Source organism: Clytia hemisphaerica, unplaced genomic scaffold (assembly GCF_902728285.1).
Source record: "Clytia hemisphaerica strain Z4C2 unplaced genomic scaffold, Clytia hemisphaerica genome assembly, whole genome shotgun sequence".
Lineage (NCBI taxonomy): Eukaryota > Metazoa > Cnidaria > Hydrozoa > Leptothecata > Clytiidae > Clytia > Clytia hemisphaerica.
The window spans coordinates 142,180-165,761 of record NW_027104031.1 but is presented as its reverse complement, the minus strand read 5'-3'; the positions used below and the strand labels follow the sequence as shown (position 1 = coordinate 165,761).

Genomic DNA, 23,582 nt, shown 5'->3' with positions numbered 1-23,582 from the left:
GGTTTGTTACAAGCAAACTAACTTTTGATCTGATGCCCTGACCCCTCAAGGACCAAGAAAATTTTGGGTTACAAAATTCTAACACCCCTGTTGCCATGGAAAATGATGACATTGGTTACCATAGCAACAAAAAATTAAAGTCGTCAAATTCAAAAAAAATTTTGTTCCATTCGAAAGAGCATGGTAAAGAAAAAGGTCACAACCTATATCTGGAAATGCATATATCTCAAGATATAAGGCATAATGACGTCATAAATGATGACGTCATCGAAAAATGAAAAATTGTCAAAATTCAAAATTTTTTGGCTCATTCGAGAGAAAACCTTCCAGGGAACAAAAAATATTACTACGAAAAAGTTTCAAAATCATTTAAAGAAAGTATATTGATAAAAAATTAATATTTTTTTATTTTTGCCTGTGGAAGGTTGGAGCTTGGGGCACGCCTAGCCCAGCAGATTACAGGCAAAACTTGAAAATACCAATAGCCTCTTTTAAAATGATTTTTACCTTTACTTCCTAGTTATCTTCTTTCATTTTGAAAGTTAAAGCTTGATTTGAATAGAGCCTAAAACTGCATTCGATTTTAGTGTTGAAACATTTCGAATGCTTTGAAAATATTTGATTTCAAAATCCAAAAAGAGAAGTGTTTACAAATATCAGAAGATGGATACTCCCCTAAAGAAACAGTCAGTTGCCTCCTAATAAACAGTGGGGGATTTCCAGGGGGTAGAAATTGTACATCTGAAAACGCCAAAATAGGGTATATGGGCTAAAATCAGGCAATTTAGAGTGAAAAAAGTACTTTGTGTAGTAATCAATTTCATCAAATTTGAGAAAGGGTACCACCCGCTACTACAGTTACTGCCTATGGATAGTAACTGTTTTTCTTCAGACTTGAATTTGGTACCACCCTCAACTACAGTTACTACCTTTGGGTAGTAACTGTTTTTCAAATTTTGAAAATTTAGACCACCACGGTAGTAATTGTGATAGTGTCGGATAGTAACTGCATGACCCCCCCCTGGCTCTATTAAAATTCTTATTTTTCATTTTCTTCCAGGATTCAAATGGTGGTATTTGGAGCTTAGACTTGTCATTTTCACACACTGTAAGCTTGAAATTTTATAAATATTATGTTAAACTTTGTATTCCCCAGCACTTTGGGGCAAGACAAACATACCAGTTCAAAGAAAAAAACAACAGTAGCAGTACCTAATCTAATAGTTTGAAGTCCAATGAATGATAAAAATGTAAAATCATTTGACAAATATTTTCTGTGTTTGTTAGTGCATAGCGTCAGCCTGGGTTTAGGTCCCAGGCAAAAATTAGGTCCCCCCTGAGTTTTAAGTCCCCCCAAAGATTTATGAATTTTTTGTTAGCCCCCAGGACTTTTGACCCTAGACAATTTCTAAAAATTGATCTAGTAAAAAAGGGTTTTCCAATGTAAATTGTGTTCAGTTCTAAGTTTAAGATAAAATATTTTGCACACTTTCTATAAAAATATTAGGCCGCAGGCGAAAATTTTTCAGATTCATGAGCTTCAATTTGAGTAATTGAAGCCAACTATTAGGCTGAGAGATTTTAGCTCCCCCCAAGTACATAGGTCCCCCCAAAAAAGTAGTGTACATCCAGCCCCCTCCTTTTTTGGGAAAAATTTAGGGTGTTGCCCCCCCAACCAGCAGGGGGGGGGCTGACGCTATGTAGTGACTTTTCTACTGAGTCTTTTTTCTCATCAAATAGAGTCAAGCACCAATGAAGATGCATTCATACCACTCTGGTAAAGTGTTATCGTTGAGTATGTCTCCCATCTCACATGTTGCTGCCACTACTGGTGAAGATGGTAAGCTCTGATGATTTTTTATCATTTTTGAAGAATTACATTGTTGTTGAATTTAACTGAATTCCTTACCTTTACCTTTTTGTATTCCACGTGTGAATCTTCCAGTGTAATGTGGAGTACATTTGCTACAAAGTTTTTCTGACAACTTCTTTTCTTTTTATGCTCAACTTTTTTACAATTGGAAACGCACAATTGTTCTCAATATTAAAAAGGCTTCCGGAAACTCATGGATTACTCAGAAATTTTACTTTATTTTCAATATTCCTCTTTACTTAAAGGGACTGTACGTTTGTATGATTATTTTGCAAAGAAGCTTTTATGTCAAAAGAAATTCAACTCAAGTGGACATTCAGTAATTTGGATTCCTAGAGTGGTAAGTCTTTTGTTAGACTTCTCGAATCTCTTTTTTTTTCAAATCGTAATGATTCTTTTTAGCTAACGATTTATGTTTAGGTTCTAAACTCACATCCATCCTAAGGGTTGATTGGACCGTGAACCGGACCGTCACCTGGGGGCGATTAGCGATGCGAGAGGTGTCCTCGCTACGTGGTCGAGGTGACCGTGCTAGGTGGTCGAGGTGTCCTCGCTACGTGGTCGATTTTCATGAGGACTGAGTCAACAACCATCCAGTCAAAAGGCAAGCGCGCACATAAAATACCGCGAATTCTTTTACCGTACGAGATTTATTAAATTGCTTTTGGTATTGAAATCAGTTGGCATAACGCATGAAACACAATAAGTGAGACCAACAGTATTTTTACTTTTTGGCCCAGCTAGCTTTAGCGTACTGGGCCTTTCATTAGCATTCTGCCCGGTGTCAGTGTGTAACAATTTACTAGGCGATACGCGTTTTCATATATGGCGTTTTCAAGCACAGGCTAATTCAGATTGTGAAGGATTTGATTGGCTGTTAGAACATGATTGACAGAATAAAAAACAATTGAAATCGTCTTTATTGGTTAAAAACATAAAAGGAGAAAATACAATTAACTATTAAAACTATAAGAACATAACAGATGTAGTGCGTTTTAAGAAAAACAATGTAACAAACCGTAACAAACCTTCTTCTCTTTAGGAAGATGTTCTTTTAAAAAAAAGTTGTTTTTACATTTCTCTATCATGTGAACAGTTCAGTTGTTCGTGTTAGGAAAAAAACATCTCTGTATATAAGATTTAAATATTATGAATTATTTCTTATTGTTGTAAATAAGAGATAGCCGAATGGTCTAAGGCGTCTATGGCTTGTATTAGCGACTCCAGGTTCAAATCCCCTCTGCTATAAACTCAAGTCTTGTTCAGTTCATACTTTTATTCGCTGGGCCTTCATGCCCTCTGGGCTTCTTGTTTTGTTTTCAGATCGATACCAGTTGTTCATCCATATTGGTCGGCTTCGGAGATGGAGTCATTCGCCACTTAACCATCACCAATAGCAACAAGAGGACTTCAAAGAATCCCAACGCATCAAATGTGGCTCTTCACTTATCACAAGTGTTTAAACCACATCTGAAAGCGGTCACGTGTATGGTGATCGATACTCCTGGAAAGATTCTCGCAACTGGTGTAAGTTTCGTTTTTGATCAACAGCCTTATACCTAGACTTTTTGTGGTGAGCTTCTGGTACTAGAGTCGTATCAGGGGAAACCCGCTTCATTCGACTAATACTTACCGCATTTATTCGCCGAAAACCCATCACTTTGGGATGATAACCAGTGATACTGGATTTGATATAAACTATTTAGACAGCTCTCCAATTAGAGAGCCATGAGCGTTCGAGTTTTGTTTGGTGGACTAAAAAGCATTTTGCGATTTCAAGTTATTAACATTGTCATCATATCTTCCTTTCTTAAGCGGTTTTTGGACCTACCCCGGTGGGGTGGAGGTCCTATAAATTAACCTCTGTCCGTTCGTCCGTCCGTTCGTTACCAGCTTTTCTCGAGATTGAATCATAGGAATCTTTTAATATTTGGTACAAAGGTGCAAAATGGTGGTGGCCAAAATGTGACTGAGCCCGATTTTCGAAAAAAAAATTTTTGGGCAAATTTGGGCCAAAAAACGGCTAAAAAACAGGTTTTTGGACCTTGTGAAAAATTGGATCATTAATTTTTTCAGATTTTTTGCATGAAAGTAGGGTACCACCATAGGTAAAAGATGGCTCAAGCAGATTTTTGCAAAAGAAATTAATTTGGCTTAAAAAACGCATGTTTATCTATAAGAATCACTATTAATAAGCATACATCAATATTCTTAGCCAAATTACTCAATTCTTTGATGAGATAGATGTTTTTTATGCTCACGAAGTCTTGAATATGAAAGAATATTTCAAGAGCATGAAATTTTGGTTTCTAAACATTTTTTTATAAGAAACAAACGACTAATTTTAATAAATCGTCACTATTTGTGTTCTGAATGATTGATATCAATTATATGTGTTAATTGCATAACCAGGTAGGTCCATAAAAGTACATATCTTTATTTTAGAGTGAAGATGGCATCGTATTTTTCTTTCAAATCGACAAAGTTTTCAAACCGCTTGGTTTTGTAGAAGTTGAAACGCACGTCGTATCTTTGGAATGGTCCTCGGTTACCAAGGTAACCTATAGCCATATAGCTTTTATTATTTCCTAGCTGAGGATCTGAATCATTCAGTTCTCAATGGTTACTCTATTAATTTTAAAGCTCCTTGGCTCTACTGAACATTAATAACAGTTCTTTGGAAAATTTGAAATGGAGTTGAAAACATAATTAAGTCTTCTTTATTTTTCATTTCAAAGTATGTTGGTTTGTACCTGAAAATTATTCACCATATCATGTTGCAAGAGAGCTTTTATATTTACACCCCTGTGTCACAATCCCGCAGGAGCCCCAGCCCCACTGGAAAATTTGGCAAAAATTTCGTCCCTGGTTGGAAAAATACCCTTGAATTTCAGCCCCACTGGAAAATTGACTTTGATTTTATCCCCGTTAGAAATTCAATGTTTAAAAATTGCACTCCAAAACCATTCCCACCGGATTTTTTAACCTTGGAACAATAGAATTTTTATCCCCATCGAGATTTCGATAGAAAATTTTATCCCCATTATGGGAAAAAGCTTCATCGAAGCTGTGAGACAGGGGTGTATATTTAGACTTGCATTTGTAGGGTGGCAAATTATTGGTAGTCGGCAAAGATGGAGCAGTGTTTGAATTCAAACCACCACAAGCTGGCAAGTTTGATACGGCCAAATCATTTCAAATACCTTTAGAAGATTTATTGATCAACAAATTCCAATTTGAAAGTGTCAAAGATGACTTATTGGTTGGTTGATTTGTTTTTGTGTTTCTTTACCTTTTAATGGTGTTAAATTTCGCGTCTTTTGTTACAAAATTTCGAGATTCGCGAAATCTTTTCGAGGAAACGTGTTTCGCGTGTATTAAATTTCGCGATTCACTAAATTGGGCATTTTCAAAAAGTGGGAATAAAGAAAGAAAATGGCTGATTTCGCTTGAAACACAACGTTTTGGATGTAAACATACCTATTTCTATAGTAAAGAAATATCACTAATCCCTCAAAAATTTCATTGTCTTTCATTTTTAAAAATTTCACATTTTCGGTCTGTTTTGAAAATTTTTCGCGTGTATTTAATTTCGCGATATTGTATTTTTGAAAAATTTAAACGGTATTAAATTTCGCGAAATTAAGTAGCCGCGAAATATTGTAACATGTGCATTTTAAAACCAAATTTAAGGTACTTTTGGTTTTACGTTTACTTTTATGTAGTCTCGATCTACTCTAATTCTCTGCCACAACTTTTTCTTTGATATCTTAAAAGTACTTTTCGTTCGGAGCTATTGCGAAAATACATAAAGCATTTTTTAGTGAGAGTTGTATCATTTTACGGTGAAGAAAGCCTTTAAGTAGATAACCAGTTAGGCTTTAGTCATTTATAATCCATGTAATACAGTAATATTTGTCTTCAGTAATAATACAATAATCTTAAAAACGGGGTACTATCAGTTTGTATAAACTATAATTCGTCCCTTCCATTATTTTTTGCTTATTTTCTACTATGTCTTAATATTAGTCGTCTAGCATGCCAAACTAATGTTCACCGAGCGCAAGTTTGATATTTCCACCGTTGTTTTCGTTCAGAGAAAAGAAGAAGAAGAACGTAAATCAAAGGAACAACAAGAAAAGCAACGAAAGAAGCAAGCAGAGATGGACCGTAAACGAGCATTGGGAATCACTGAAGAACAAGAAACAGAAGGAGTGAGTGAAGAAGGAGAAAAGAAGAAAAATGAAGAGGGAGAGGACGAGGAGGAGAACGAAGATGAGAATAGCGCAGAAACGAAAGAAGTTCATGAGAAAGGGAATGTGTTGAGAGGATTCTATAAATGCGCTTCTTCTGATAATTTCATCTTAACCTTGGTAAGCGAACCTCACTTCGCTTGTTAAGCACCTTTGTTTATGAAAGTGTCAGAAAATTTGCACCTGAGAAATTCCCCCCCCCTCCCGGAAATTTGGTCTCCCCGAGAAAATTTTCCAATGGGGGCATTTTTCCTAGGGGGCACGCTTTCGGTGGGGGCACGTTTTCGGAGGTCACATTTCCGGAGGTCACATTTCCGGGGGCCAAGTTTCAGGGTTTCCGGAGGCAAATTTCTTGGGGGCAAATTTCCTAGAACCGTTTATGAATTGTAGTCAGGTTGCGGGACCACTTTTTTAGAAATCTTAGTGCGAAGAATCTAAAACCTTTTGGAAATGGTTATATAACATCAAATGATTTGGAAAAGTTTTACTGGCCATTTTCTATCCACCTCCTTTACTCGTTTCCAGGCCTTTTTAAGATTTTGTGACGTCATCAGGACGGTCAAGCTTAGGTGAAATGTGAACCTCCACAAATATGGCCATATCATACATCGTTGGATCGGATATTTGATGTAGACTTCAAAAAAGGTTTATCTCATAGGGTAAAAATCAATTGAAAAAGAGTTAATAATGCAGAAAGCGAGCAATATGACGTCATAGTCGATTTTTGCTTACAAAATCACATAATATAAACTAGGTCATGTTATACATTGTTGGATCGAAATTTGATGTAGATTTCAAAAAAGGGGGAGTTTCTAAACATCGACCAGAAATGGCGACCACGACCAGCGACCACAACCGACGACCAGATAAATTTCGGTTATCGAGTTTTTCCTCTTTCTCCACCGTAGAGTCTCTCTTATGATCATTTATTCATGGCTTGAAGAGTAAAGCTCACCCCTGTCTCACATGTAGTGATTATAAAGCCACGTGCAAAACGTGTAGAGTAGCCATTTCAACGCTCTTGGAGCTTGAATATAGTGTCAATTTGTATCCTTTTGTATTTTCGGCATCAAATTGGTTAGTGGCAAAATTTGTGCTGGAATTTATTTAGGAAGCTTTATATTTGATCATCAGATCATTATTTTGTCAAAATAAGTCATTTTGACAATGTAAGGACAATAGAATAATTGATGAGATTGATATCTCTAAAACTGGCCTTCCCATCTTTTTCCTACTGACAATTTCTATCTATTCATACTAAACGCATCTCATTCGGTATAATTAAAATATTTGGTGTAATAAAGTTTACAGGCATCACACTTAATTACCCTATCAATATTTTTGTCAAAAAGTGTCACTTTGTCTATAAAATGACTGGTAACGTCAAAAGTCACTTTTAGTATTCTCTAGCTATAGAGTAATTCTCAGCCACATGCTCAGTGATTCATTTGAAAGCCACATCAGGACTCGATTTGGACGTTCTCGACGATGGAGAGAGCAGGTAAACTCGATAACCCAAATTTATCTGGTCGCCGGTCGTGGTCGCTGGTCGTGGTCGCCATTTCTGGTCGACGTTTAGAAACTCCCCAAAAAAGGTTTATCTCATAGGGTAAAAATCAATTGAAAAAGAGTTAATAATGCAGAAAGTGACCAATATGACGTCATAGTTAATTTTTGCTTACAAAATCACAGAATGATTTATTCGATGTTCTTGAATAGCACAGATCGAGGCGTGATACTTGAAAGTCAAGAGTGTTTATTTATGGTACGGCAATTTAGCTGACCAATCAAAGAGAAGGAATTTTTACTTCTTTTTATTTTGTTATCAGTATCATTCCTTCCATTTGGGCTTTTTAAGATATAGACAATTTATCATGACTCTCTCAGCCCGGGGGGAGCATTCAAGGAAAACGACATACCGTAAGTGCGGCCCTCAAGGGTTTTTTTTCCAAGCTTTCCAAAGTGCACTGTAAGGGTCGAAATGAGCAAAAATGAAATAAATCGCTCTCTAAGGATGTAAAATTGGAAAATCAGACCCTTTTCGCCTTAAAATGGTCAACAATTTTTCTTTCGCCGCGTCACTAATAAAGGACACGTCAATTTTAATTTGATTATACCCCTGTCGCCTTGAAAGACGTGTTCTAAAGCAACCTGAGGTCCAGCAACCTGACTATCGGGTTTTTCTTGAGAAAAAGTCGTATGTGGACAATTTTCATGTACTTTTTAACAGGATTCGAGTAGTTTTACTCTGTGTTGCCGAACTCTATTTCTTATATTTTTTTAAGTGTGGAGTTTCTTTAACTCGAACCTCTATAACTCGAATGCCTCCTTAACTCAAAAAAGTTTTATGGTCCGTTCTGCGAACAATTCCCCTATATATTTGAGGTATGGAGCCTCTCCTGTATTAATCTAAACAAACGTCAGATAAAAATGGCTACTGCTTAAACATGAGATAAAGTCAAATCCTGTATACACTTTCATCCCATAAACCACTACCGTTTGAATTCGCAGGATGGTTGGGATGCTGGCTTTTTCTACGAATGTAAATTCCCCGTTGAAAAGAAGAAGATGGATGAGAAGCAAGTGAAATTGATGAAGAAGTTTGGACAGGAACCTGAGAAGAAGGAAGAGGGGAATATCAAAGCCATCAAAATTCCAGAAATCAGTGATGTGCCTGTCTCTTCGATCAATTTCAGGTATAAGCTGAGGGCTTTCCTTACTAGAGATTATTGGAAAAATTAGTATTCACGTAGTATTCCATAAAGTTTTTTCTCTTTTAATACACCCGTAGAAAATCTAAAATCTAACTGATTTATATTCAAAACTTATCACGATTCTGGGATTTGTAGGTTTTGACAGTCTGTAGCTTATTAAATTGTTTTAAAAATAAAACTTTCATGCTGTACAATGGAGCAATTCTACTGTAAAATAATGATTTTCTTCGTTTTAGTAAAAACGGTGACTTTTTGGCAATGGGGTTACAAAGTGGCGCCATTCGTGTTCAAAACATGCGTAAAACTACGTTCGAAAAGCTCGATTCCTATTGGTTCATCAATGCGCATGACAATCAGACAGGGGTGATTCGAGATATAGCTATTAGTTTCGATAACAAGTTTTTGATGAGTGTTGGTGAGGATGGGAATATCTTCACTTTTTCGTTCATGGATCAACAGAAGTTAAAGGAATTTGAACAAACAAGAACTCAAATAAAAACAAAGGTGATGTGACGTTTTCTTGGTTTTTTCTTGTGTATAGATTATATATTATAAAGATTCCTTAAATTGATGCCAAATATGATAAAAATTGACAATCGTCTTCCATAATTTTACAAAATAAGTGCGTGCATCAAAATAAAAAGTTAAATGAATAAATTACTAAATTATTTTTAGGACGCAGAGTTGCCTGTCTGAAGAGTGAGTTTTAAATTAATTTACCACCTCAAAAGTTTATAAAAATTACCCTAAGATAAAAGAATATATTTTTTTACAGACAATTGAAAGTCGACCAGCAGATGATATCGATGACCCTAAACACTACAGGTTTGTTTGCCTTTTAATGTTGTTTGTTAGTATGGAGAAAGATTGTTTAAGATAAGTTCACAATCTATGTTACATTAAAATATGTGCTAAATGTTGTGCGAAATAAAAGATGAACAATATTTATTAATAATCCTGAAACAAAGCCCTAGAAATACTTTCTTACTATAATCTCTGATTCACCTCTCCTCGCCTCAAGGGTACTCCTGCTGCTGGAATGACATAGAATCATACCCAAAATCAGTCCACCCACCCCTAACCAACCTCCGTCCCTCAATCAACCTCCGTCACAACAGTTTTCAGCTCAAAGCTCGAATTTTAACTTTTTTTATAAGAACTATTTTAAGAACTATAAGTTTTTATTGTGACTCGACCGTTCCTTTTTTTTTGGCAATCAAGTTGTTCTTCTCCTACCTTATTACTACGATTTATTTTCAATTTTTTTTTCATTCGTTGACGCTATTGAGCCTTTATTTTAACAGAATTGTTCTAATAAAAAAAAGAGTGAGTAATTTATATGACCAATTTTGAAAATAACTTTTCTTTTCTAGCATTGAACTGGAGAAACAAAAAGCAGAACACGACAAAAAGTTACGGCTAGCTGAAGAAAAGAAACAGAACGTCAAAACTGTCATCGGAAAGCTCAGGAGAGAGTTCTGTAAATTGAAAGGAAAAAATGCTGAACTCCCAAGCTATTTACAACTTCCTGCTTCGGTAAGCTTATTGTTGATTTCATGTTTTTCATATAATATCACGTGGATTTGAAATTTCAAAACTATTAGCATTTAATAAGGGGGGGTCAGGCAGTTAGTGCACTATACCGGTTAGTACCGTGTTGTTAAATTTTCGAGAACAAAATCGGTAGTACTTTATGGTACTAAATGGCATTGACGGTGGTGTCGAGAAAATATAGGAAAACAGTTTTAGTACAAATCAATATTAAGTGCTACTTTTTTATACCTTTTCTAGAAAATTTTGATTTTCGGTAAAGCTGAAATTCGTGTCGCCATTAAAGAGGTATTCTGCACAATGTTTTAGGATTAAATATAATGCAAAGTTTTATGTCAAGTTGATACAGGCTATTAAACATCGCAAGTCTATCATTAGATTAATCAGAACGATGCACCAAGAAATGAAGTGTTGTTTTCAAAATATGCTAAATATATCTGAATTTTTGTTACCGAAGATGACCTAAGCTAATTTTTAGTCGGTTCCGGAGAACCATACCATCGTTGTCAGCTTGTGAAAACTGTGTTAGTGCTAGGTCTAAAAAATTTGGTTCTACAAAAAGGGAGAACTTATCATCCACCCTTTCCCGCGTTCTTTCTCTCCTTTCTTTCTCTATCGTGATGAGTGAGTCCCTGGGCAGGAACTCACGAAGTCGACGAATAGGCCCAATACCTCGATTTGCTTAACACTATTTTTTTCATCAAGATGACAATGAAAGGCTAGCTTTTGATCCAGTTCAAAGTTGGCTTCAAGGTACTTTTGGTGATCTTGAATGGCGATGGCTGCATCGTTAATGTTGATTACAGGAAGATCAGGTAGATTTAACCTCGGAGTAAATTACACTTTGACTGCAAACTATCAGAATTTCAAGTTTATTGCATTACCCATTATGTAATTGTTGCCCACAGGGTTTCATTAGACAAAAATGCACAGGGTGAATAAGGGGGGGGTTCAAGGTTTACGGTGACACGGTATCGGCCTTTTTTCTGTTCGGTATTTCGGTATTTTAAGAAAAAAAGTACGGTGTTCCGGTATTTGAAATGCTACCGGTGACGGTAAATTGCCTAAAAATGCATCGGTATTTCGGTATTTACTCGTAAAACTTCGGTATTTCGGTAACTTTAAAATCTTTCCGAACTGTTTTCTTCATAAAGAGACTTTCAAAAATCGCATGCGGTGCTAAACTTTCTTAAATTTTAGAAAACTACGCCCATGTTTTCTAAAACGATCAGTTTTGACGCAGTATGTATATACCACTTTAGCGTGGTGACATGGGGTTAGAAACAGCTCCACTTCTAGTCAGTCTAGTGGCAACTTTTTTGTGGTTATATCCTTTAAATAATGACTTTTTACAAAAAAAATTGCTACCTTCTCTCAAGCACTTACAACTGCCATTTTCCTTTATTAGAGTAGAATTTGATCCAAAAGCAAATGGACAGACTAAACAAATCTGTAGTCCCTTTCCCTAATTTCACATCACAAAACACACTTTCAGCCACAATAGCGTACCTGTAAATTACAATCATGGTAGAAATAGAATGAGAATTCCGGTTATTTTAACGTTTTTCAAGATTTAAATTTCTGGCGAGAAAGTCGATTTTGGGCTATCTCTTTAACTTAATCGAATATTTCAATTTGGGAGGGATTGGCAGACTTCCAGGCTATATTCTGAGCCTTATTGGACTATTATTGAACTTTTGGATCCTCAGATCCTAAGGTCTTAAGTCTTAAGTCTAGTGTTAAAATTCTACCCTTCAAACCTACTTTAGAGCACTTACAAATCGATTGTGGTTTCAAAACTTCCCGGTGGATTTCCCTTTTTTCTCAAATATTACGACCATGATTGTAGCAAAAAATTTGCTTCGCTTGCAGTTTTTTGTTAAAATGTTTCCCTAAACCCTGCGGGTTTTTTTTTATTTGCCTCCCCAATCTTGGTCAAGCAAACATGCTATTGCCCTTTTCTCAAAGAAGGGTGATGGGATAGGAACTGCCTAATTCTCAAATTAGGACTAAAGATTTATCCATAAAAAGAGCTTTTTGAGGTACTCTTAGTTACAATAGTAAAACCATTCTAAAACATAGTGCTTTTAGCCAAATACAAAAGTGTTAAAATTGAATCTTTTTTCGGTCGGCACAAACCATGGTTGCACTTGGAAATTATATCGTTCGTCTGATATACTGAGCTAATATGTAATAACAGTTGAACAGGGCGTATCCCTTAGTCCTTATTTCATCAACAATTCTTGCAGTTGAAATACCTTTTCTCGCGAAATAGGCCCAAAATGAAATGTAAAACTTTTCGGTGACGGTATTTGGAATTAATTGTCTCCGGTATTCCGGTATTCCGGGAAAAGATTGCCGGTATTTCGGTATTCAGTACCCCTTGAAACCCCTCCCCCCTAAATAGTGTTAAAATTCAATTTGTGCAATTTTAATTTAAACCCATAAATAAAACATCGAATATTGGTCCAACAAATGAGCTTTACCAGTTTTGCCATTTTTAAGAGCATTTGAGGGCTACCTGAATTATCCTTTGTGATGATTGTCTTTCCTTATAAAGCTCGCGGGATATGTCTTTCTCAGGTTTTCTTCACTCGAGAACGTTAGTTGGAAAATTGCATTTCATTAAGATTTAAATCTGTCATGTCGTCGACGTGTTGCTGCTGCTTTTATGTACAGTTTTTTCTACCCAAACATCCTTCTTGCCTTTATTTTCAACATCGTTTCCGTCGTGCTCTCCTTCTTCCTTATCTTTTTCGCCGTCCACGCCCACGTTCTCTTCGTCGTCGTCGTCGTCGTCGTCGTCGTCCTCTTCGTCATTGTCGTCGTCATTCCCGTCGTCGTCGCCTTCGTTATCTGTTGATGACGATGTCGGGCAGTCCGAGTAGTCTGAGTAGTCTATATAGTCCAGCTCGTCGTCAGTACCGTCGTAATCGTAACTCTCAATATAGTAGCAGTCGTTCTCGTTCTCGTTCTCGTTCTCGTTCTCGTTCTCGTTCTCGTTCTCGTTCTCGTTCTCGTTATAGTTCTCGTTCTCGTTCTCGTTTCTCGTTCTCGTTCGTTCTCTAGTTCTCGTTCTCGTTCTCGTTCTCGTTCTCGTTCTCGTTCTCGTTCTCGTTCTCGTTCTCGTTCTCGTTCTCGTTCTCGTTCTCGTTCTCGTTCTCGTTCTCGTTCTCGTTCTCGTTCTCGTTCTCGTTCTCGTTCTCGTTCTCGTTTTTGTTTTCGTTCTCGTTTTCGTTTTCGTTCTCGTTCTCGTTTTCGTTTTCGTTTTCGTTTTCGTTTTCGTTCTCCTTCTCCTTCTCCTTCTCCTTCTCCTTCTCGTTCTCGTTCTCGTTCTCGTTCTCGTTCTCGTTCTCGTCGCGTTCGGTTTCAGTACCGTATCCTGTCTCGGTCGAACCATCTTTTTTTTGTGTTATGTAGGACGAGCTGTTTACTAATATCTCGGCGATGCGAATTCCTTGCTCAATACTTGACAAATACTTGGTTGTTAGAAGGAAAAATCTTCCGTGGTGTTCGTTGTATTCTATCGTTAGTTTTTGCTCATGGTCCTTTTTCTCAGTCGCCATCCTTGCTGCACACGTGATACATGGTCGTCTTTTGCCATATATCTTGAATGTTAACTTACTGTCTCCATGAAATTGTGCGAGTGCTTTTGCCTTATCACATAAATATTCTTCAGCATGCTTTCCTTTTGGACCATTATTAGTCATGTATTCGTAATTTTTACTATTCAAATCTGTGAGAAAAGTCTTGAACTCTTCAGGATACTGGTTACCGAGAAGTTGATAAATGCTTGATTCGGCGCGTAAACGTTTAAGTTTATTACGGATTTCTAAAAGTACTTTTTCATCGATTTTCTTCGTCCATTCACCTTCAGCGATTTCTCTGATTCTTTCTACATAGTCGTTATTATTTGTCGCGAAGTAATATTTATTTATTCCATTTGGTAGACCCCCCACAACCATAATCTGGACTTCTTTTGGGTGTATCGGAATAGATCTGCCATTTTTCTTCAACTTTAAAGAATTTAGGTAAAAGTAAACTATGATTGAGTGATAGCGAATCATTCTTTTTTTATCTAGATCATCGACTGTTATTTTACCTCTTTTTTGTGGAGGGCGTCTCGTTTCAGTGTTGTTGTAATCAGACACACGTCCTGTCCATGTCTTTCCATCATATTGTTTTGTGATTTTGCGGAAAATAGCACTCAAGTTTCCTTTTTTCTTATTAAATTTACTCCTCACGTCTTCCTTAATTTCTTCTAACGTCGGTCTAGTATTTGTTTCAGAAAGTGTCAATTCATTTGTTTTATCGGTAACTGCTTCTATTGCTTTGTTTGCCATTGCTTTAAAATTTCTGAACCCAAATGGTGAAAGTCTTTGGCATTGGATCTGTATAATCAAGAGGAGATATAGGTTAATAAGTAAAAATTACTAAGAGGCGTGATTGGTAGAAAAATTGTCAAATAAACGTGTAGTATGACTTGTACGAGCGAAAATGATCTTGTCATTGGCGTTTATTTCCTTGTTGGGGGTAGCCTGGAGACTTTTACAAAATGATCTGATTTGGCTGAAATTTTGCAGACCTCTTTCTCGGGTAAATACCTGAGGCGTTTCCGAGTTTAATGAATAAATTCAACCTACCAATTTTACAATAAGGCCTACAAATAATTGCAATATCACAGTTGAGCTTAGTGCGGTTAAAACATTTGACGGTTTCTTACGGTGATTAGAATATTCTGAGCTTCTGGGCCACTCACTTGGGTATTCATAATAGCAGATTTCTGGCCCTGAACATTTGGACCTCAGTGGGCAAAACTAATATTTTTTAATGGCCAAATATAGGCATATCAGAGACGAATCGACCAGAATAATTTGATAATGATTATTTCTGAGATATAAAGTTGGGTCTGAAAATTTGCGTAGCTTGGGATAACTCTCGTTTTATTATTACTAGTATTTTCATGAAGAAGTTCATGAAAAAGTTCTTTTAATTATTAAGAAATGCGCTTAGATACATCAAAACTTGCTTTTTTTCTCTGTAAAGCCGTTCGTTCGTTCGTTATCATTTTTTGCACAATGATGCAAATTGGCAATACTCAAAATGTGACGGGGCCTGATTTGCAAGAAAAAACTTTTGGGCAAATTTGGGCCGAAAATAACTGCCTACAAATAGGTTTTTTTGGAATTTGTGTAAAATCACTTCATTAGTTTTTTATTGATTTTTGGCGGAAAAATAGAGGGCAAGGTTTTCTAAACAGTGGCTGAAGCTGTTTTCTCGGAAAAAAATTTTTAAGCCTGAAAATCGGGTTTTCTTATTTGGGGAAATTCCTTTTATCATGATTGGCTTGCTATTTTTTCTGATTTTTTTAGTTTGCATTTTCTTACTATTATTGCCATTTTTTTATTTTCTTTCTACATTAGCCTTCATTAGCCCATTCAGCATATAGCTTGTTGAGTTGAGTTACTAGGGGGGTTTACGCCACCCTCTGTAACCAGTAGCGTGGTTGCAGGGTAGGGATGAAACTGCCAATTTTTATGGTATGGGGGCGCTGAAAGACAAGAGGCGCCAGAATCTCCACTTTCAAGAATTGACTCCCCAGTCTCCCCAATTTTCGTCAACACACCACGCGGTCGGTCAGTCAGTTAGATGAAGCAATCAAATGAAGTAATTTTTTGCTACTTTCAACAAGTTGACTTTCAAGAAAAATCGTGTTCTGTCTTAAGAAAGGTAAAAATGGTATAGTTACTACTTCATGATGTGGACCCTGCGGTCAGCGTGTTTCAAACACACTGTTGACGACCGCTTCAAAAAAAAAGGAGAGAGAACTTTCTGTAGTATTCATCAGAAAAGAATTTTCACTTTTTCCGGCTAGAGAAACACTAAATGGCGGAATGCCGGAACCGGAATAGCTGTTCCGGCCGGAATAGGCCGGAATAGCTATTCCGAGGAATAAGATTTTTTATTATAATAATAATATAATAATCTTTCTCTTTTATCACCCCTGAGGGTATATCATTCTATGTACATAATCATCCATAATCACCCATTAACACCCATAATCACCCATAATCACCTATAATCAGCCATCGGCTACCTCATTGGCTGTTTTTTTGTATATAAAGGAATGCACTCGCTTGTAAAATCATCCTAAAGTCTATTCACGATAAGTGTGCACTCTTTTTTCTTTTACCTATAACTTTTGAAGGAACTCTTCAATCTTTATAAATTCGGTATCATTGGAAATATATTAGTGAGTGGAACAATTTGAAATAAAAAAATCTTTAAAAAAACTCTAAAAATGAAGATGAAAATGAAGAAGAAAAAAATGAAGATCTTGTAGAAAAGTGCTATAACTTTCATTTTCACTGGAGAGATTCTTTGATCTTAAGAGATCATCACTGTGAAGAAATTTCATTAAAATATTTATTCAATATAAAGTTATGATACAAAGTTAATAAGTGATTGACCCCAAAAAACAGCAAAAAACTGCAGAAAACAGCGTTTTTAGACGTCAATCAGCTTATAACTTTGTTTGATATCTTTTGACTGAATGATTATTTTTGAGAATTTTTTTCACAGTGATGACGTTCGATGATTACGGATTCACTTCACTTCAGTAATAGTTATAGCACTTTTCTACAAGATCAATATTAAAATCTGGTCAAAAATTGGGACTTTGACCCGAACCCCCGAACCTTGGATGTGGAACATGCATGGAGGTAATGGAGTGCTTTTTCGGGGACTTTTTCTGGCTATTTATACCTTGCTCAAGGCCGACTAAGCAGTCTGGTAAAGTTCCCTGGTGGGACCAATTGAGGCCTCTACAGCCCTCTATATACAGCCAGGTCTCGTTTTCATGTAATTCTATTTCTAGTTCTATCTTAGTTTTATATGATGTAAGGGAAACACTCAAACATAAAATCCCAAACAACACCCCGGGAAAGGTGTATTAGGATGATTTTACAAGCGAGTGCATTCCTTTATATACGAAAAAACAGCCAATGAGGTAGCCGATTGCTGATTATAGGTGATTATGGAAAAAATATATAAAATCATATTCTGCGGAATAGCTATTCCGGCCTATTCCGGCCGGAACAGCTATTCCGGTTCCGGCATTCCGTCATTCAGTGTTTTGTCTCTAGCCACTTTTTCCTAACGGTTAATAAATCTTTATAATAAAAATGTACGATGTAGACCTTTTGCTGCTGCTTAGATCTGTTTGATCTGAACAGATAACGTCGAGATAAAAAGTGGAGAAAAGTAGATGCCATAAGCAATTCAAAAGTGATTAATACAATATATATACAAGACGACTTGAAGTCGAAAATTTCGCCTAGAATTTGAACTACATGGGAAAAACAAGAAGTAGATGAAGCTAATCTGAAATCTACTTTACATCGAGCCTTGATGAAACAATTTAACAAGAACAACGAGGCTTAAGATCGCTAAAAAAATAAGACCAATTTAAGAACAATTGTTGTTTAATTTTTAAAAACTCTCATAAAGTATATGCTTATAAAAAATAGATATGCTCTTATTGCACGCCATCCCTTGTTTACTTTGTAAGAACTAATTACCGAAAGGTATATCACCATCTATCAAGAGTTATTGATTTGATTTTTATAAAGTAAATGCTTATAAGAAAAGTAAATATGCTCATATTGTACAAACCCTTGTTTACTTTGTAAGAACTAATTACCGGAAGGTATATCACCGTCTATCAAGAGTTATTGATTTGATTCTTATAAAGTATATGCTTATAAGAAAAATAAATATGCTCATATTGTGCGCCGTCCCTTGTTTACTTTGTAAGAACTAATTACCGAAAGGTATATCACCATCTATCAAGAGTTATTGATTTGATTCTTATAAAGTAAATGCTTATAAGAAAAATAAATATGCTCATATTGTGCGCCGTCCCTTGTTTACTTTGTAAGAACTAATTACCGGAAGGTATATCACCGTCTATCAAGAGTTAGTGATTTGATTCTTATAAAGTAATGCTTATAAGAAAAATAAATATGCTCATATTGTGCCCCATCCCTTGTTCACTTTGTAAGAACTAATTACCGAAAGGTATATCACCGTCTATCAAGAGTTATTGATTTGATTCTAATAAAGTATATGCTTATAAGAAAAATAAATATGCTCTTATTTTGCGTCATCCCTTGTTTACTTTAAGAACTAATTACCGAAAGGTATGTCACCGTCTATCAAGAGTTTTTGATTTGATTCTTATAAAGTATATGCTTATAAGAAAAATAAATATGCTCATATTGTGCCCCATCCCTTGTTTACTTTGTAAGAACTAATTACCGAAAGGTATATCACCGTCTATCAAGAGTTATTAATTTGATTCTTATAAAGTATATGCTTAAAAGAAAATAAAGAAAAATCAAAACTGTAAAGCTAAAGACACAAAGACATAATGACGTAATCCAAAGAAAACCTGCGAAGATCTTCCGTGGTTATACGAGCGTGTAATTTGTAAATTGATTTTAGTGAGTTCGTCCACCGTATCAAGTACTTTCGTTTTCTAAATTTTCGTCCGATATCGCACCATGCCTATCGTAATACTTTCGCTAAGGCGAAATTAATACTAGGTCACAGTGTGGATCTAAACCACACTGAAACGACCGCCTTCCATCACGCATCACGCTCCCGAAAGAGCGCGCGCACATTATTAACGCCTACATGTCATCTCCAGTACATTTTAGATTATTCATTGAAAACAGATTACAATATAGTCATTTTTCATGTCTCGATTATTCAATTCCGAATAAAAGACATTCAGGGAAAAAAAAGAGAAACACCTGGGTAATCTAGTTAAAAAAAACGAAAGTAAATGGCAGACAAAGTAATGAGCCAAGGCAAAACGAGATTAGGGTACCACTATGAAAGAAACCGCCTCCGGCGGTCGAAAATCATATTCTCAAATAAGAAAATCCGATTTTTACGGCCAAAAAAAATTCTAGAAAAAAACTGCTTCAGCCACTTTTTAGAGAACCTTGCCCTCCATCTTTATGTATAAAAAACTAATGAAGTAATTTCACACAAAGTCCAAGAAACCTCATTATCAGGGACTTTTTGGCCCAAAAGGTTTTGTTTTTGAATAAGAGTGATATCGCCTGCTTGCTCATCAATTTTAGTTTACAAACTTTTTCACATTGAAATGACACAGATGTGGAGCAAGATTGGTCAAAAAGAGGAAAATAAAAACTTTTTTTTGCTTATATCAGAATAATATAACAATAGGCAGACACTGTCCTGATATGAAACATGTGTCTGATACGAAACGGGAACACTTATGTAAAAATAAAACGACCATTCATGGGATTTATCTCAAGATAACTTATCGATAGGTAAATCGAGGTAAACTTATCTTGCCTATATTGTAGGGTAGACTTGGGATTTCAATTCTTTGTAGTCTGCTTTCATTACATAGTCGCCTACACGATTCGACTGTTTTTGTTGCGCGCCGCTGAACATCTCTATATACTAGGTATAGTCTATAGAAAAAAGTATACTGCTTCAACAGCTTTACCGTTAGCAATGTCTTCGGTACACACATCTAGACAGTTTAAAAGTTGTGTTATTGCTGATCGGTGGTTTAGTAAAACCATGTTGTTTGTTAGAAAGTAGTTTCACTTGTTCTAGATGTGACAATAAAAGTCGAGATGTTTGTAGACTTGGACCATTCACAGAACTGTCTTCGAAGTTTTTCGCTATACGAGAGGTTGCGGCACATTAGGACCAGTCTTGCTGTGCGTTTTCGCACTCCCTAGTGACAAAACTAATTGTTCATACTCCAGATGAAATCGGACAGCTGTAGAGTGCGGAGGATCTCTGGAGTTAAGCTGATGAAACCTCGCTTGATGACCCCGAGCATAGTGTTAGCCTTGTTGACTTGCTTGGCTATATGTTGTTCAAATGATAGTTCAGCATCAATCAGTATACCAAGGTCTTTTTCTTCGAATACATGCTCAAGCTGATTATCCGCAAGACTATACGGGTGAGCATGTTTGATATTTGCGAATTTACCAAGTCTAAGGACGTGGCATTTGTCGGGGTGGAATCTCAAAAGCTAATCTTAAGACCATTTTTCAAGTTTTTCTATATCACTTATTGACCCGTTTGAAAAGCTTTTTGTCATCTGCGAAAAGTAGTATAGATGAAATAAAATTGTCAGGCAGATCATTTATGTACAAGACAAAAGCAATGGTCCCAAAACACTACCTTGTAGTATTCCACTCATAACTGTGATCATTTTTTATTTTGATTGGTTCACCTTGACTAACTACTTTCTTCCACTATGTAACAATGTAATCCAATTCTTTATTGAAATGACTATACCGTACCGTCAACTGCTCTAATTTGGGACTATCTGACAAAACATGGGACAGCAATTCGGCCACCAATTTCACCGAACCTCCAAAGTAATTTGATTTGAGTTAATGAACGGCGTAATAAAAGATACACGATTTCTCTTTCACACTGAGTAGGCTTTTAAATCGAAATATGAAAAAAAATCCATAGTGAAACACACGCGAATGTCTGGAACGAAGAAGACCAGCTTAGTGGCAAAACGATGGAGCGTTTGACGTCACTCGCGCGGCAAGTTACACACTCGTTATTTGTTAATCCCATCGGGCGATAGGCGGTTAGGCGGTGGTCGTTCTCTAATTCTCCAACCGGCCTCCGGTCATTTTAAATGAAAACAAAAAAGTGAAAAAGGGCGCGCTATCAGTGAAAGTTATCGTGACATGTTATGACAGAAAGTATGATTAATAAACTTGGTGGAGTTATATCAAAACAATGACAAAAGCGGATCTCCCCAAATAAGAAAAATCCGATTTTCACACATAAAATTCTTTTTTTGGAAAAAACAGTTTCAGCAACTGTTATGTAATAAGGAAACAGAAAAAAATTAGAAACAATAGTAAAAAAATCCAAACTAAAAAAAAATAGAAAAAATTAGCAAGCCAATAATAAATGCTCATTTTCCCTAAAAATGACAAAAGGGGGTCTCTCCAAATAAGAAAATTCGATTTTCACACATAAATTTTTTTTTGGAAAAAACAGCTTCAGCAAGAGTCTAGGTAATGTTCTAGTTGGTGAGTTGGGGAGTTGGGGAGTTGCTAGTTTCGAGTTGGGGAGTTCGTAAAACTTCACGGCGACCGAAAATTTTCTAATTTAAACCAATGTAGCCCAAAAGTACAATTTAAAATTAGCCAGTACCAAACATATTATTGACTTTAAGATCATGAAAATGGTAAGGTGCTGGCTAGCAAAGCCAAAATACTTAGTACTGTTTATGTCATTGTCATAATGCTGACAACATGACACGTTCTTGTAAAAATATTGACAAAATCTTCTAATACAATGATTGTCAAACAAATTCCCCAAAAAATATTGATCATACTGCAAGTGATGCTTATTGTATAAAAGGATATAAGTTGACAGTCATCTTAGCCTCAAAAAATTCGTAGAGATGGCTTATAGGGCTAGAAAAATAATGACACTTTCTTTTGTCATTTTATCATTGGAATTGACACTTTTTAATAAAAATTTTGCTCACATTATAAAATACAATGGTTCTAAAGTCACTTTAATCAAGAATTATATTTATACTCAATGTGATGCAGGAAATATAAATGGATATGAATTGACAGTAGGAAATAGCTTTCCATGCTCTCAGCGCACGTTTTTAAGGCAAGCAAGCATATTACAGGTGGTATATGTATTATACGTATTATATGTGTTATATATTACTCTCGTATTACATTTACTTTCAAAATCGTACTTTTGATGTATGTTATTCTTTTTCGGTAGCCGGTAATTTTTTAACTCCCCAACTCGAAACTAGCAACTCCCCAATTCGAAACTAGCAACTCCCTAACTCGCGACTAGAATAGTTTCCAAACTCCTTCAGCAACTCTTAGAAAACCTTGTCCTGTGTCTTTTTGCCAAAAATCAATAAAAACTAGTGAAGCGATTTTGCACAAGTTCCAAAAAAACCTATTTGTAGGCAGTTATTCTGTATTCTTCGAAGACAGAACTTTCGGAAAATCAGGCTCCGTCACATTGTTGGTATTGCCAATTTGCATCATTGTGCAAAAAATAATAAAAACAAATGAACAAACGAACGAACGAATTTGAAATTTGCAATATTCAATTGGTGATTACTGCATCCCATAAGAAACCACTTTGTCACCCCCGGAATTTTACATTGTGTAAGAAATTTCTTTTCAGAAAAATCAGTCAATCTACTTTTCATTCTGTTGAATATTGTAAATTTCAAATTATAGATATTTCCTAGTAAAAGTATATAGCTTTAAGCTTTCCAAAGATGTAATAATAACGTTTATACGGCTATAAAAAGTTAAATTTTTGCTTCTTCATTTTTCTTCATGTTCTTTTCAAATATCACGGAAAAAAACTAACAGTAAATTAATAAGCTCCTTCCTACCTTCCCAACGATACCAAACTTTTTGGACCTACCTCCAGGTACCCCGGTGGAGGTCCTTTATATTAACCCATGTCCGTTCGTTCGTTCGTTCGTTCGTCTGTTGCCAGCTTTTCTCGGGATTGGCTCATTAGTTTTTTCTGATTTTTTGCACAATGATGCAAAATGGCAATGTCCAAAATGTGACAGAGCGCGATTTTCGGAAGAAAAATTTTTCCGGCCGAAAATGCCGGAAATATCCCGGAATAACTGGCTTTTTAGCACTTTCTCGAGATTTTATCATTAGTTTTTCTGATTTTTTGCTCAAAGATGCGTATTAACAATGCCCAAAACATGGCCGAGTCCGATTTTTGAGAAAAATTTTTTCCGGCCGAAAATGCCGGAAATATGCCGGAAATCGCCGTTTTTCTGGATTTTCATTGGACTTTTTCCTTATAGTTGGTTGTTTTTTCATTCAAAAACATTATTAATAGCGATGCCCACCATCAAGCATGTTTCAATTTTCAATAAAATTTTTTTTGGAAGGCCGGAAACTATTCAAAAATCGCCGGCCGGAACAACCTTATTTTCGCCGGAAAGACAGTATTTCTTGAATTTCTCGAGCTGTACTTTATATTTTTTTATGAAATTTTGCACACTGATGCAAAATGACAATACCTAAAATGTGACGGAGCGAGATTTTCGAAAAACATTTTTTTCCGGCCGAATATGCCGGAAATATG

The 23,582-nt window shown here is 36.0% G+C and overlaps 1 protein-coding gene across 1 annotated transcript in view; it reads left to right on the top strand.

The window, feature by feature from the left end:
* Positions 1-23,582, top strand: part of LOC136811678 (cilia- and flagella-associated protein 44-like) — a 59,884-nt gene that overhangs the window by 15,053 nt on the left and 21,249 nt on the right. The window contains exons 11-21 of the mRNA XM_067068306.1: positions 1,061-1,108; positions 1,741-1,840; positions 2,119-2,213; positions 3,197-3,400; positions 4,319-4,429; positions 4,980-5,135; positions 5,971-6,246; positions 8,638-8,822; positions 9,077-9,344; positions 9,616-9,665; positions 10,214-10,376. Of these exons, the coding sequence (XP_066924407.1) occupies positions 1,061-1,108; positions 1,741-1,840; positions 2,119-2,213; positions 3,197-3,400; positions 4,319-4,429; positions 4,980-5,135; positions 5,971-6,246; positions 8,638-8,822; positions 9,077-9,344; positions 9,616-9,665; positions 10,214-10,376 (1,656 nt within the window). The remainder of the gene's footprint in view (positions 1-1,060; positions 1,109-1,740; positions 1,841-2,118; positions 2,214-3,196; positions 3,401-4,318; positions 4,430-4,979; positions 5,136-5,970; positions 6,247-8,637; positions 8,823-9,076; positions 9,345-9,615; positions 9,666-10,213; positions 10,377-23,582) is intronic.